Source organism: Eptatretus burgeri, chromosome 7 (assembly GCF_056783735.1).
Source record: "Eptatretus burgeri isolate ZD-2024b chromosome 7, Ebu_testis_v1, whole genome shotgun sequence".
Taxonomy (NCBI): Eukaryota; Metazoa; Chordata; class Myxini; order Myxiniformes; family Myxinidae; genus Eptatretus; species Eptatretus burgeri.
In genome coordinates, this window is record NC_140967.1 from 81431350 (window position 1) to 81448332 (window position 16983).

A 16983-nucleotide genomic window follows, 5' to 3' on the forward strand; every position below is an offset into this window, starting at 1 on the left:
GGAGAATACAGACAGAAGAGGGAGGGAATTCCTTGCTTCTCTCCTCTTTTCCTCCTACCTTAATATGAGAGCACCCGCCAATAACAACAAACATTACACTGTGTGCCATTACAAAACAACCAGCTCTCCGCAAATCCTCTCTCATCCTGACATAAAAGGGAAGCACAAAACCCATTTCATTATTTATTTCCATTGTGTACATCATTCCGCTGAAGCGTGCGAGCTTTCTTTTTAAAACACTAACCAAAAACAAGCTCATGCATTTGCCTGCCTGGTACATGATCTCAGTCTATATTACTATTATTTACTGTACTCATGCCATCGGTCACCACCACGGTCACCACCACGAGGAATAAATCAAGTAAACAATGAAATAGATGCATGTCGGAAGATATTATGGGGGGAATATAGAATTGACCGTGAGTACGACCTTACCGCTCCCATGGCGTTCCGATTGCTGCACTCCACCACAGACATGTCTCCGACTCTCAATGCGACACGATGGCGGCAGCACACGGCCGGCGTTCCTTCCTCGCTCTGATCACCAACAAGACGTCTGCCCACTGTGTTCCACCCTTCATCCCTCTCGCCCTCGACATTGCCACCCTCCCCCAATCCCAATTCGCTCCAAGCACAGCTCTCCCTCCTACATCTAGTGACTCGATGAATAGTCATCATTCCACCTCAACTCTCCCTCACCCTCCCTGGTCCACCAACACTAACCTGCCACCACGTCACATTAATCCGAATTTAACAATTCTGCGAGTCAGAAAAGAGCACTACCCTTCCACCATCGCCACCTCCTTATTTTAATGATACATCTTGTGCTGTCAAATCAAATTGCTATACTTCCACGTGCACATTCGTTAATAAATTCCATCAATGTAAAGTAGCCATGGCAACAATCTCTGGCATTATAAACATTTTTTAAAAAGGAGATTCAGACATCTTTGAAGATGAGGCAGTTGGATGATGTGACTGATTTGATTATGCCGAACAAGCAGCGCGAATGCCTTCCGCTTGCCTCCAAGGTGAGTAATGTGAAAAAAGTGCATTGATGGAGAACTTATCACAACATCATTCATAATCTAAGTGTGGAAGAAGATGTACATTAATAGAAACAGGTTTCAGGATCCCAAGGAAAATTCAATGACATTTTCACGCTGTGAGAACAGCAGGTTGGTGAAATGCCAGTCTTACTTGGAGACAGTATAAAGAAAGCTCTTTTTCCAATGGAATGCATAGGGTTGACTTCATTATAGAAAGCCTCAATTTCCAGTCTCAAAACAATCAAACAGTCACACGAGAACCCTCAATGTTTTGGTAATGACTTGTAATCAATAATATCAGAACTGCAAGCTTAAACTACCAAGTAATTTCTCAATACGGAATCGATTTATATCATTCATGACTGTCAAATGGGCTGTCCAATCTATCAACATTTAAACATGGAGCTTCAATACATGAACAACATCGGAAATACATGAAATGCCGTTTTCAATGTTTTCTGAGGGAGAGGGGGGATTTCAATACCTCTGTGTCTGTCTGTCTGTCTGTCTGTCTGTCTGTCTGTCTGTCTGTCTGTCTGTCTGTCTGTCTGTCTGTCTGTCTGTCTCTCGCGCCCTCTCTCGCCCTCTCGCGCCCTCTCTCGCCCTCTCGCCCTCTCGCGCCCTCTCGCCCTCTCGCGCCCTCTCACCCTCTCGCGCCCTCTCACCCTCTCGCCCTCTCTCTCTCTCTCTCTCGCCCTCTCTCTCTCCCTCCCTCTTTCTCGCCCTCTCTCTCTCTCCCTCCCTCTTTCTCGCCCTCTCTCTCCCTCCCTCACTCTTTCTCGCCCTCTCTCTCCCTCCCTCACTCTTTCTCGCCCTCTCTCTCCCTCCCTCACTCTTTCTCGCCCTCTCTCTCTCCCTCCCTCTTTCTCACCCTCTCTCTCTCTCCCTCCCTCTTTCTCGCCCTCTCTCTCCCTCCCTCACTCTTTCTCGCCCTCTCTCCCCCTCCCTCACTCTTTCTCGCCCTCTCTCTCCCTCCCTCACTCTTTCTCGCCCTCTCTCTCCCTCCCTCACTCTTTCTCGCCCTCTCTCTCCCTCCCTCACTCTTTCTCGCCCTCTCTCTCCCTCCCTCACTCTGTCTCGCCCTCTCTCTCCCTCCCTCACTCTGTCTCGCCCTCTCTCTCCCTCCCTCACTCTTTCTCGCCCTCTCTCTCCCTCCCTCCCTCACTCTTTCTCGCCCTCTCTCTCCCTCCCTCCCTCACTCTTTCTCGCCCTCTCTCTCCCTCCCTCCCTCACTCTTTCTCGCCCTCTCTCTCTCTCCCTCCCTCACTCTTTCTCGCCCTCTCTCTCTCTCTCCCTCCCTCACTCTTTCTCGCCCTCTCTCTCTCTCCCTCCCTCACTCTTTCTCGCCCTCTCTCTCTCTCCCTCCCTCACTCTTTCTCGCCCTCTCTCTCTCTCCCTCCTCACTCTTTCTCGCCCTCTCTCTCCCTCCCTCACTCTTTCTCGCCCTCTCTCTCCCTCCCTCACTCTTTCTCGCCCTCTCTCTCCCTCCCTCACTCTTTCTCGCCCTCTCTCTCCCTCCCTCACTCTTTCTCGCCCTCTCTCTCCCTCCCTCACTCTTTCTCGCCCTCTCTCTCTCCCTCCCTCACTCTTTCTCGCCCTCTCTCTCTCCCTCCCTCACTCTTTCTCGCCCTCTCTCTCTCCCTCCCTCACTCTTTCTCGCCCTCTCTCTCTCTCCCTCCCTCACTCTTTCTCCCCCTCTCTCTCTCCCTCCCTCACTCTTTCTCCCCCTCTCTCTCTCCCTCCCTCACTCTTTCTCCCTCTCTCTCTCCCTCCCTCACTCTTTCTCGCCCTCTCTCTCCCTCCCTCACTCTTTCTCGCCCTCTCTCTCCCTCCCTCACTCTTTCTCGCCCTCTCTCTCCCTCCCTCACTCTTTCTCGCCCTCTCTCTCCCTCCCTCACTCTTTCTCGCCCTCTCTCTCCCTCCCTCACTCTTTCTCGCCCTCTCTCTCCCTCCCTCCCTCACTCTTTCTCGCCCTCTCTCTCCCTCCCTCCCTCACTCTTTCTCGCCCTCTCTCTCCCTCCCTCCCTCACTCTTTCTCGCCCTCTCTCTCTCTCCCTCCCTCACTCTTTCTCGCCCTCTCTCTCCCTCCCTCACTCTTTCTCGCCCTCTCTCTCCCTCCCTCACTCTTTCTCGCCCTCTCTCTCCCTCCCTCACTCTTTCTCGCCCTCTCTCTCCCTCCCTCCCTCACTCTTTCTCGCCCTCTCTCTCCCTCCCTCCCTCACTCTTTCTCGCCCTCTCTCTCCCTCCCTCCCTCACTCTTTCTCGCCTCTCTCTCTCTCTCTCCCTCCCTCACTCTTTCTCGCCCTCTCTCTCTCCCTCCCTCACTCTTTCTCGCCCTCTCTCTCTCCCTCCCTCACTCTTTCTCGCCCTCTCTCTCTCTCCCTCCTCACTCTTTCTCGCCCTCTCTCTCCCTCCCTCACTCTTTCTCGCCCTCTCTCTCCCTCCCTCACTCTTTCTCGCCCTCTCTCTCCCTCCCTCACTCTTTCTCGCCCTCTCTCTCCCTCCCTCACTCTTTCTCGCCCTCTCTCTCTCCCTCCCTCACTCTTTCTCGCCCTCTCTCTCCCTACCTCACTCTTTCTCGCCCTCTCTCTCCCTCCCTCACTCACTCTTTCTCTAAAATTGATTTGCTTTATACAATTCAATAAGTCATACTGTACATTTTCTTTTGAATGCTCAGGGTAGGGTTAATACCAGGAAGTTTCCTCAGTCGACAGGGTAAAATCTCACACTCATTTACTATCACCATGACTACTAAATATTTTAATGGCCCAAATAATCCCACCTTCTTGCAGGGTCGGCCAAGGAACCTTTTTTTACCCAAATCTTTCACGAACCGGCTCGCCAGGCCTGACGTTTGAATGAAGGTGATTTGGGCAGGAATTATATCTTTCTGTTCCAGGCTGCCAGCCAGAACTTGGATAATCTTCGTGTAAGCCACAGAGGAATCTTTCATGTCAACCAACGCCACAATCCTGGCAGATGTATCCTCCACATTCCCGTACATCTTAAGGATAGCGCACACATTCATTTATCGCCTTGTATGTAGAAACATTAGATATTTCTCATCAATCCATATAGCTGGGTTGAGAATCGAACCCAGACTAGAAAGTCTAAGACATGAACCATAACTCCAGGATATCCTGCAAGCCCAAATCTTACACTCAACATGGAGATGGGAATTTGGACTTTGACACGGCCACTGTTTTTTTGTTTCTTTCTTTTTCTCTACACCAGAACTAAGGCTCATAACGGAGCACACACACACACACACACACACACACACACACACACACACACACACACACACACACACACACACACACACACACACACACACACACACACACACACACACACACACACACACACACACACACACACACACACGGCAAGACACAACACAGGACTGTTAGATGAGACAAACACAGCCACTGAGTTTGAGGGAAGTACCATCACCTCCTGGGATACTCTGGGAACCAGCGACGTCAGAACAATGGTGCCGCTTTTCTGACCCCACTCAGCGGGGCATTTCCTAAGGAAGAATGTCCTCCGATCCATCGATCCAAACTGTTGTACACTTTATAGACATGCCAATGGAAGTTGGGGAGGAGGGAAGGGGGTTGAATTTTCCAAAAGACTCACACCAATCCTGCATCCCAGCTATTTGTTCCAATTTGGCTTCAAAGAAAACACTTCAAATCCAATTGTCAACTTTCTGAATAGAATACATTAACTGGTTGTGTTGTTTTCATATGTCGGGATGTGGGAAAGCCATATGGAGCTGCCAAGTTGTTGTCATTATTCTCGCGAGACAAAACAAAACATAAGTCACGGGAGTTCTCGTGCAGAACATGGCATCTTGTTGTTGCATGATCACCACATGGTATGTTGGAAGTGATGAAGCCACAACCCCAGATATAATGTCTAAAAACTCGGAAAAACAGAAATGTTGAAGCCATTGCCGAGTCCTTTATTAAGAGGAATGTGGTGGAGAAACGAAGGCGCTGGGAGCAGCTATTGTGGATGTATCGCACCTCTGCGTAGCTCATTCAAAAGCCTGAAAAAATGCGTCGCCATCTTGCTCCACTGTGCTGGTGCTGAAGCGCAGGATATCACAAGAACTTCATATTTTCTGAGGGGGAGATTCCTGACAATTGGGAAAAGGTACTTCAGAAGTTCTACTCATACTGTGAGCCCCAGAAGAATGAGGGACAGTCTTTGAAAGATACAATTTCTAGCAACATTGTCAGTGCAACGGGGAGACAATTGACAACTGGGTCAATGATTTGTGAATTCAGCGAGACAACTGAGTATGGTGACCACAGAGAGAAAAAAATCTCAGGGATAGGATTGTGTTTGGAGCGGTAGATGAACGAGTGAAAGAGGGACTGTTGAGGGAGGCCAAGCTTCAGCACATGGCAAGCGCCCTCTGTTGGGTGAAGCTAGTAAAACTCCGTTCAACTAATGCCATCTCGTCAGCAGTCTGTGCAGGTACATGCTGTGTATCGGCGCACTGCAAAGGAAGAGAGGTGGAATCAGGAAGCAGCCACAGAAGAAAGTCAGTGATAGAAGAGCTGTTGGTATCGGCCAGAGCCCTAAGCAAGGGGGTTGATGTGGTAACTGCTGTGTGCAACACCCACCATACAGATTCGCAGCATATGGCAAGCTCTGTTGTGCCTGCAACAAGCCAAATCACTTTCAGGCAGTGTCGCTCAAAGAAGAGAGTGAAAGCAAAGGGAATAGTCCATGCGGTCGCACAGGTGTCAGAGGGCAATGACCCAAATCTGTTTGTGGCGACAGTAACATCAACAACAGTTGTGACAGCGATGTCCAACTCTGAGGGACAAAGTGACTTGATCATTCCAGTAGTAACAAGTGGATGCCAGGTACTCTTCAAGCTTGATACTGGTGTTGATTCAAACATTATAACTGACAAGAACAATCAGTGTCAGCAGCCCAAGCCACATCTGAGGTGGAGTCCAGTGACCATGAAGGCCTTCAATGGCAAGCCCATACCTAGTTGAGGTATATGCCATGTGCAGCTCAAGTGCAAGAGATGGACCTTCACTACCACTGTGGATGTCGTACCAGATGGCCAATCAGGACTATTTGGGGCAATAGGACTGTCTCAGACTGCGTCTTGTAAAGCGGGTGTACTATGTAGCCACAGATACCATTAACTCAGTGTTAAGTGTAACCACACTCAAACAGCAGGTGCAATAGATTCATCCATTGCTGTTCACAGAAGTAGGATGTCTACATGGTGTGCACTCTATCCATCTCTGAGAGAATGGAGTACAAGTCATACATGCACCAAGATGCATACCAGTTGCTCACTGGGAGAAGCTCCAAGCAGAGCTTAACAGACAACAGCAACAAAGATTTATCAAGAAAGCCTGTGAGCCCACGGTGGGTAAACTATGTTGCCATACAAGAGAAGGCAAATGGCTAAATCAGATTATGCATAGACCCCAAAGATCTGAACAATGCAATTCAAAGAGAGCACTTCCAGCTGTCAAACAAGGAGGAAACCTTGTGTGAGCTCCTGGGAACACAGCTATTTGCAAAGATGGACACTGTGGCTTCATTACATCAGATCAAATTATATAAGTGGTTAGCTTAGCTATCGTTTGTAACCTGTGGCTGCTGGTTGCAACATTTTCTGGAGGTGGGGGTGTGCCAATGATACAGTGCCCTGTATTACCAGTACACTGGTACTCATTTCACCAACTTCAGAAGGATGACAGGCTGAGTCAATCCAACCTGGTGTTATTTCAAAGGCCAACAGGGGCTCAAACTCAAGACCCTAATATCTTAAGCTAGCAACTTTAACCATTAAGCCAACCAACACCAGGCTTACAGCACTTATCCGAATTGACAACAACATACTCCACGTGGGCGATATCATAATCTGTGTTTGCCCATGGGAATCTCATCTGCTCCAGAAGTGTTCACAAGAAACTTAATATAACCAGTTACCGGAGAACTTGCCAAGTTGTAGAGTGTTCATCAAATATTTAATTGTATGGGGGTTCACAGCAAAAAAACATGATACACGGTTGGAGGCAGTATTGGATTGCCTAGTCGATGTAAGATCTTGCCTCTACGTGAACAAGTGGCATTTCTAACAGACAGATAGCATGTACTTATGGGATCGCATAACAGCACAGGGAGTGTATCCAGATTCAGCCAAAGTGAAGGCAATGACCAGGATACCTACACCCAATGACAGTGACACATTGAGAAGAAAGTTCAGGCTGGTAACATACGTCAGTAGATTCATGCCTAACCTGTCAGCCTATACAACAGCAATCAGGTCATTGTTGGAACAAGTCAGATTGGCAGTGGAACAGTGAACATGATAAAAAGTGGCAGGGCATTAAACAGCTACTGACTAAAGAGACTGTCCTGCACTGCAGTACAATGATCCACAAAAGCCAACTAAGGTGTCAATGGATGCCAGTAAGGACGGTCTAGGGGCCGCACTCTTTGGGTTTGACATATTCCACTATTCCGGAAAGCCATATCTACTGGTTATGACCTATGAATCCAACTATCTACGAGTAGTACTGCTAAAGTCAGAGAGAAGCAGTCAGGTTATCATCAACCTCAAGTCTATCTTTGGATGCCAAGGGATTTGAATGCAGCTGGTGAGTGATGAAGGTCCACAATTTGTCAGTGCTCAACCAATTGGAAGTTTGAGCACATCTTGTCAAGCTCATCATTATCCCCAGTCGAAGGGATTGTCTGAGAGCCATGTTAGGATCGTGAAGAGACTTTACAAGAAGGCGGGAGAGTGCAGAGAAGATCCCTACTTAGCTATGTTAACCTCCAAGGATGCCCCCATTTGAAAACCAATGCTCACCAGCAGAACTCCTCAGAGGGCAGAAGCTCCAAACCCACCTTCCAACAATAGCTTGGAAGGCAGAGATGCAACACCCAGAGCCAAGAACCATCATAGGCAAGGGGCTGTCACAACTGAAAACACAGCAAACCATCTGTGTGTGAAGCAACAGCCATTGGAGCGACAGAGGCCAAATAGTGTGCATGGTGGATCCCAGATCATATCAGGTGGAGATACAAGATGGATAAATCTTTTGGAGTAACAGACAACACATCACGGCTACAACAAAGCTTTACACCACAGGATATATGGCCCGAGATCGTTGATATGCTATGAGCAGCAGGGTAGCCTGGACAGTGACCCAGTGGATCAGATCAGATACTCGGCTAGTGCCAGCTCAACATCAGGTGCAGGAACTAGCGCTTTATCAAGTCCGAGACAGCACTCGGATCCCAAAGATGCCAGCCAGACTTATTGAAGTGATGTGAAGCTGTCACTCTAGTATACTATGGCAGTGTTAGTCAACACTTACATAACAATGTCAGTCAATCGGAGAGTAAGTTAGCCTCAGCGTTGTTTAGTCAACATAATATAATTTGGAATAGGTTAGGAAGCCAAGGTTATAAACAATGGCTAAGAAGCCAGGGTCTGTCTCATCCAAGTCTTCATGTAGACCTAGTCATTGTGGTTAAGCCATGATTCTCATGTTACTCATATCTAAAGAGTACACACACTCGATCTGGTCACGACTCAGAGATAACATATCTTACCTTCATATTTGTCATTGATGCGTAATCTCGGCCCGATTTGCTTCAAGGAGAAGATGTGTTGATATCATGTCAGGATGTAGGCAAGCAATAAGGGGCTGTCAACTTGTCGTGATCTCGTCGTTATTCTCATGAGACGTAATAAAGCAATGTGAGCTTTGATGTGGAACATGGCATTTTGTTGCTGCTGCATGATCACCAAACTAGTGACCACATCAGGACACTTGTCATCTACCTTACATAAACTCCGAGAGCAGCGTTGTATCGTGGTTATCGACAGAAAAAAGTACTTTTCATGCATCACATGACCTTATTGCATGCATTTGATTGGTAGTTTCAGAGATTGCAATGTCTATGAAATTGAGAAAGTGTGTTCGATCAATATATTGCCACATTTACAATCCAAGCTTCTTCGATCTGATTTAATTCAATCATATGCATAAATGGGTTAAATTAACCTTGGTCATCTCACTTTATAACTTACACTACATGGCCATAAACTGTCAGTTTTACACCAGATTCCTGTTTTTTACTCCGACAGCTTGGCTAAGAGCGATAACGTCCAGGTGGAGAATATCCAAGGCTAAGAATCATATATAATATGACAAGCAATTACATTGAACATATTAATCATAATATCATTAGCCTGCATGCATAAATGTTTTCCAGCTATAGTGCCCCATGCAGAACAAAAGTAGCAATGCCCATCGACAAATTATGTGAACAGCAAATGTATAGACATTATCCTCATCCTAAGAGAATGTATATTGGACCGAGATTCAATGACAAATTCAGTCCACTGTTACATCATTACTGGGAAGGGATGCGTTGCTGGAGCAGCCCCCTGTTTGGGGATTTGGTGACAATTTTCTACTCATTTTGAAAGATAGTGGGATCTTCAAAGTCCATCAGTTAATGGCTTAATGCCAACAGAAAAGACAAAAAGCTTAAGACAGGACAGACTGGACATCTCAAAGGCAATTGCGCTACCTCTCCTCTATTTGGCTGGATGACATAATAGGTCATTGCATGAAGAGATTTGCATAATTATGACGCGTATCAGTGGGCCTTTGAACAACGTCAGCAAACTGCACTTCTCTGAATCAACTATCTCCCAAGGTCAGACGACTTTCAAGATGCCCTCCATTTTGTTCAATTTCCCTGAAATCCTGCAGCAGCAATTCAGACCTCGAAGTGCCATCGGGAATTTCACTGCACTTGCTCGAGGCCCCAGCCCGCTTGCCTTAATTGAAGCTTTATGGTTTGAGTCATCTGAGTCGCGGGAACTAGCGGTTAGTCACCAACCACCCACCCACCCCCTGCCAATTACCGCCACCGGCCACCATCATGCTTTCCCCTCACATAGCCTAACTGTAGTAGTATTTGTAAAAAAAAATTATCTTTTTATCATTTACATTTGTTGTGTGTGTCTCTGTGTGTGTCTCTGTGTGTGTCTCTGTGTGTGTCTCTCTCTCTGTCTGTCTGTTTGTCCGTCCGTCCATCTACCCCCCCCCCTCTCTCACCCTCTCCCCATTCCCACCCCCCCCTCCTCTGAGTCTCACAACGTTCTCCCTTTTCCCAGCTCTTTGTCCTTTTACATTAGCTGTTTTAAAAGACACGTCCTACCATACTCTTCTTAATTTTCTCTAACCTCACAATCTCTTTTCACAATATTTCTGGAAAGTCTATTTATCAAACCTCTTTCACTCTGTGCTTGCAAACCACTGCAGCTATTGTTTGGACTCACCTTGATGGGAATGATGCATAAGATACTGGATATTTAAAAAATGATTCACAACAACAATCCCCTTGTGGAACACCTCAAATAATAATAGGCATGTACTGTATTTGCAAGGAATGCATCATTTTCATTTACACTAATGACATTTGACCAACAGTCATTCCATGCACATTTTGTCAGCAATATATTTTTCTTTGTCTGACTTTATTATGCTAATCTTGTCTGTTTGTGTTCATTGATAAACAACAGCATCCTTTTGCCCTTCAGAAGGTTGTTGATATTGTTAGTCGGGAACAGCGACTCACTCCTCCCACACACTTGTGTGTGTGTGTGTGTGTGTGTGTGTGTGCTTTCAATTAATTCTGCTTCAGTATGTGGCTATGTCTGATCATTGATCCAATTTTTAACCTCTTTTTGACATTATATTTTAAAAATACATCCGTGCGGGAGTGACGGTCATCTCGGCGAGAAACAAGCACGAGTTCCTGTTACTAGGGTGTAGTGTTCTCGGGTCAAAAGGGATTTTTGGCCAACTTTGAAGTCACGTGACGTGAAAACGAAAACGAATATCAAAAATCCGGCCTGACCAAATCTAGATATTGTCCCATAGATTCATGTGCCACAATAAAATTCAAGATGACTTAAGAAATGGAGGAGGAGATGGATTTTGAAAATCGTCATTTTGCAAAATTCAAAGTCACGTGACGTGTACGTATTCGAAGATATCGGTATTCTTTCGAATGGACATGAAAGACAAGGTCAGCTGCTATGCAATGACACCATTCACTAACTTTTACCATGCCCAGTAGAGAATATATAGCCTCCTGAAGGTAGGGCAGTTTTTGCAAACTTTGAAGTCACGTGACGCGAAAACGAAAGCGAAATTCGAAAATCCGTCCTGACAAAATTTAGATATTGTCCCATACATTCATATGCCACAATCAAATACAAGATCGCTTGAGAAATGGCGGAGGAGATAGATTTTGAAAATCGTCATTTTCGCATTTTTTGCCAACTTTGAAGTCACGTGACACGAAAACGAAAGCGAATATCCAAAATCCGGCCAAACCAAATTTAGATATTGTCCCATAAATTCATATGCGACAATCAAATTCAAGATCGCTTGAGAAATGGCGGAGGAGATAGAATTTGAAAATCGTCATTTTCACAACTTCAAAGGCCTCGTGACCTTGACCTTGACCTTCAGGTCAGGTCAGGTATGGGAGCATGTGCCAGAACAGCACGTCGCTGCGTCCACTTTCCGCCCCCCTCTCTTGTAACGGTACTCCAGGGGCCTCCGTCTGGCCATCCCCCAGGCAGATGCCAGGCCCATCCCCATCTCCTTGAGATGATGGTCAACCTGTTGCAACCATGAGGCACGTGGTCGACCCACTGGCCTCCTCCACTCATGAGACTCCCTCGCTGAGAGAATCTGGTGAGCAGGATCAGAGTCAGGAAAACGAGCCACATGTCCATACAGCCACAACTGACGCTCACGGACTATGCAGGTAACAAATCTCATCCGAGTCTCTCTCAGCAACCGCTCGTTGGACACAAAATCCGACCAGCGATAGCCAAGGATTCTCCGAAGAGACCTGGTACCAAAGGAATTAAGTCTCCGTCTCAGATCCTTGGTCAGAGTCCAAGTCTCGCACCCATAGAGCAAGACTGGAAGTACCAAGGACCTGAAGACTCGGACTTTCGTCCTCCCGCACAGGTACCGGCAGCGCCACACCCCATGATCCAGTGAATCCATGACTCCCCAGGCCCGACCCAGACGTCTATTGACCTCTGACTCGCAGCCAGCAGAGACATGAATATCACTGCCAAGGTAAGTGAATCTCTCCACGACCTCAACATCCTCACCACAAACAGACACAGACAGGACAGCAGCATCCAAGATGTAACCGAAAGCCTGGATCTTAGTTTTGACCCAAGAAACCCGTAATCCCAACGGCTCCCACTCCTCATTCAGCACCTCGAGGGCCCCCAAGAGGATGTCTAAAGTCTCCGCAAAGATGACTGCATAATCTGCAAAGTCAAGGTCCGAGATCTTGACATTCCCAAATGACGCACCGCAACTTGATCTCTCCGACATCCTCCCTAGAATCCAGTCCATACAAGTGCTGAAAAGTGTGGGGGCAAGTACACATCCCTGACGAACTCCAGTAACAACTGGAAATAAGTCAGAGATGGTACCACCACACTTCACAGCACTCTCAGTACCAGAGTAGAGTTCAGACATCAGATCGATCAGTTTTGGTGGCACCCCACGAAGACAAAGAATCCTCCAGAGGACATCCCGATTCACTGAATCGAACGCTTTACAGAGATCAACATAGGCTGCAAGCAGCCCCTGCCGAAACTCTCGTCTGCGTTCGGTGAGGACACGAAGTGCAAGGATACGGTCAATCGTTGACCTCTTTGGTGTAAAGCCTGACTGCTCTGGACGCTGGTGCTCAAGCAGATGGTGGCGAACCCTATCGAGAATTATCCGAGCAAAGACTTTTCCCGGCACTGAGAGCAGCGTCACCCCTCGGTAGTTGTTGCAGTCTTGGCGATCACCCTTCCCTTTCCAGAGAGGGACAACAAGGCCCCTCTTCCAGTCAGTTGGGATGATGCCTGTGTTCCAGGCAGAGCACAAAACTGCATGCAACGACACGAGTGCAGCATTTCCACCAGCCTTGAGAAGTTCGGCATGGATGCCACAGATCCCTGGAGCTTTGCCCCGTTTCAACTGGTTCACCGCAGCCCGTGTTTCCACAAGCGTAGGTGGACCACAGTTGATTCGAGGGTCAGCAACAGGGATTGTAACACCCTTGACGTCCAACTCGACAGTTGGGGGATCAGCCTGGTACAACCGCTCAAAGTAACCGGCCCAGCGGGACTTCACTTCAGACTCCTCTGTCAAGAGCCTACCACTCTCTGCTCGAACTGTAGTGCTCCGAGGGATGGGCTTGGATGAACGTAATGCGCGAATTCCCCTGTAAGCGGGACGAGAATCACCTGTCCACAGGTGATGCTCTACCCCCTCACAGATTCCTCGCACATAGGCCTCCTTGTCCACCCTCAGTGCACGTACAGTTTTACGCCTCAGCTCCCTGAACAGCTCAGCTCTGCCATTCAGCCTGGCCCTGCGACTCTGGTCAATGGTATCCAGTGTCCCTTGAGAGACAAAATTCTTCTTTGCCCTGTGGTGAGCTCCAAGGCATCCACCGGCAACATCAAGGACGGTGGTCTTGAAGGCGCTCCACAACTCTTCAGGACCCCCCAAAGCACCCAGACCCCCCAAGTGTCCACTCAGCCTGTTCGCAAACTCCTCAGCTACTCTCTCATCCCTGAGCTTGGCAACATCCAGCCTCGGCTGGGATGGTTTCCATTCTCCAGGATTTAAGGTGCAGCTTTAGAGTTGCTACAACAAGCCTGTGGTCAGTATTGAGGAACTGAGCACTCCGGTAGACCCTGCAGTTCTGGATCATCCTCCAACGACCGTCAATGAGGACATGGTCAATCTCCTTTGCCACACCGCCAGCGTTGGAATACCAAGTCCAGCGATGAGCTTGTGGGCGCTGAAACCATGAACCAGCCACCCTAAGTCCATGACTTCTTGCAAAGTCAAGGAACTTAGTGCCATTCTGGTTCATAGTTCCTGACCCATGGGGACCAACACACACCTCATAACCGTCCCTATCAGTTCCAGTAGATGCATTGAAATCCCCCAAGACTAGAAGTGTATCTCGTCTGGGGCACTGATCAACCACAGACTCGAGTATGGCGTAGAATGCATCCTTCACGGTGAGCTCACTCGCCTCAGTCGGAGCATAAACAGAGACCAGGGAAATGACACCTAAGGAGTGACGAATCCTTAATCTCATAATACGCTCGTTGACCGGTGTTACCTCAATTATCATTGGGGTCAGCTTATTGGACACAGCTACAGCAACTCCTTGGGTATGGTAACCATCAGAGCGACCAGACCAATAGTAGGTGTAACCACCCACCATTATCTCGCCGCAATCCGGTCTCCGAACCTCAGAGAGAGCTGCAATCCCGATGTCCAAACGCTTGAGCTCAGATGATAACAGAGACAGGTGATCATCCTCTCTTAGGGATAGGACATTCCAGGCACCCACCCGAAGGGACCGCCTCAGGTTAACCCAAGGAGACCGCAGTCTGGTGGACGACACCTCAGCACCACTCCGACACACACTCCCGCAATCTGACCCAGGGATGTTACCCCGTGGTTTCCCTCCTATAAAAGATTGGGGATCCCGAAGGCTTTGCCCCAATCCCATCATCCGGTGAGCTGCCCTGCAAGGGGAGCTGCACAGGAGGTACTCCCACGGAGTGGGTTTTCAGATTTTTTTGCGTTTTTGCATTTTGCGGAATGAAGGGTTTTACAGTGGCCAGAGTGCAAATCCTGTCACCAACCTCCTAATAAGAAGTGACCCAACTGCAGGAGGACGTCCGCAGACACAGTTGGGCACTAGATATGGATGGCCGTTGGCTCACAAGGAGCTCTTCCGCCCTTTGACAGGTTTTGTTTTTAATCCTGCTGGGTGTCCATATCCAAACACCCTCCTCACCAGAAAACCTGGTGGGGGAGACGGTTTAGTCGCCGACAACCCGACCATGGAACAGGTTAGTACAGGTTTACATGGTACCTGTAGCAGGTCACAAATCGAACCTGACCTTGACCTTCGGTGACCTTGAAAGTCATACCATCGTGTACATCTCATCGACCTCTATCAGGATCACTAATGACAAGATCTCCCGCTTCAACTTCATTGTGGACGGACGGACGGATGGACATCAACACCCATATTATTAGGTCATGCCCGAAGAGATGACCTAAAAAGGATGTTTAAGTCTTTGGAAGCAGAACGTGCAGGAAATGTCACCTTCTCAACTTGCACACCTCAACCTTTGCATGTCCTCTGGATATTTCTGTGCATGTTCACAAAATCGATACTTATTGAGATTTAGAAGTTACCTGAAATGATATCTCAGTAAAATATGCAATTTGTTGTCTGTTTGTTTTCTTGACCGCAATACATTCGGCCGTTACTTATCCAATCACAACCAAACTTGACAGGGGGACTAAGGGTCACATGACAGAGGTTGGAGTGCATTAACTTGCCCCTATCCTAAAGGAGAGTTTTCTCCTTGCACGAACTCCATGTTGAGGTGTATATCTGTGTTAAGATAGGTAATCGTGGTGTTTTTCCAAGGCCGCTTCTCATAACAAATCTAATAACACTAATGATAATAGCATAAGAATAATAATAATGTTAATACAAAACAATATTAATACTAAGAATATCCCTTCTTCCCAAGGGGTTTTTTTCTCCTTGAACAAATGCTGCGTTATCGTGCATAAATAGCTTATCATGGTGTTTTGTGGGGCTTGACAATGAGGAAGAAGAGGCCTACCAGAAGTAAATAATATTGTTAACCACAAACACAAATGATTACCTTTTTAAACAGTCACACATACTGCTGTTTAACACGAAACAAAAAAGCAATCTGGAGTCATCCTGACATCCTTGAGGCATTCTCTGCTTATAATGCCCATCACAGAAGAATGTACCCGAGACGAGATCGACTGTATTCTATATATACCCCAGAAAGGATAACATGACCCATCCTGTCACTTCAGTTTGGAGTGAGTGCACTAGTCAAATAAATAACGACTCTCATTGTAAAATTCATCATACTCTTCATGTTTATCCAATGATGTCATCTTGTAGGTTCAGGTTGGAAAAAGGGAGAATATTGTGGGAGAGAGAGATGTATAGAGAGAGAGAGATGTAGAGAGATGTAGTGAGAGAGAGAGATGTAGAGAGAGAGAGAGAGATGTAGAGAGAGAGAGATGTAGAGAGAGAGATGTAGAGAGAGAAAGAGAGAGAGAGAGAGATGTAGAGAGATGTAGAGAGAGAGAGAGAGAGAGAGAGAGAGAGAGAGAGAGAGAGAGAGAGAGAGAGAGAGAGAGAGATGTAGAGAGAGAGAGAGATGTAGAGAGAGATGTAGAGAGAGAGAGAGATGTAGAGAGAGATGTAGACAGAGAGAGAGATGTAGAGAGAGATGTAGAGAGAGAGAGAGAGAGATAGAGAGAGATGTAGAGAGAGAGAGATGTAGAGAGAGAGAGAGATGTAGAGAGATGTAGAGAGATGTAGAGAGAGAGAGAGATGTAGAGAGATGTAGAGAGAGAGAGAGATGTAGAGAGATGTAGAGAGATGTAGAGAGAGAGAGAGAGAGAGAGATGTAGAGAGAGAGAGAGAGAGAGATGTAGAGAGAGAGAGAGAGAGATGTAGAGAGATGTAGAGAGAGATGTAGAGAGATGTAGAGAGATGTAGAGAGAGATGTAGAGAGAGATGTAGAGAGATGTAGAGAGATGTAGAGAGATGTAGAGAGATGTAGAGAGAGAGAGAGGGAGAGAGAGAGAGAGAGAGAGAGAGAGAGAGAGAGAGAGAGAGAGAGAGAGAGAGAGAGAGAGAGATGTAGAGAGATGTAGAGAGATGTAGAGAGATGTAGAGAGATGTAGAGAGATGTAGAGAGATGTAGAGAGATAGAGAGAGAGAG

At 47.3% G+C, this 16983-nt stretch overlaps 1 protein-coding gene across 1 annotated transcript in view; it reads right to left on the minus strand.

Moving 5' to 3' along the window:
• Positions 1–16983, minus strand: part of LOC147023629 (unconventional myosin-XVI-like) — a 113128-nt gene that overhangs the window by 26101 nt on the left and 70044 nt on the right. The window contains exons 8-12 of the mRNA XM_085890350.1: positions 6376–6445; positions 6066–6122; positions 5690–5833; positions 5084–5196; positions 436–683 (exon numbers count right to left, since the gene is read on the minus strand). Of these exons, the coding sequence (XP_085746476.1) occupies positions 436–683; positions 5084–5196; positions 5690–5833; positions 6066–6122; positions 6376–6445 (632 nt within the window). The remainder of the gene's footprint in view (positions 1–435; positions 684–5083; positions 5197–5689; positions 5834–6065; positions 6123–6375; positions 6446–16983) is intronic.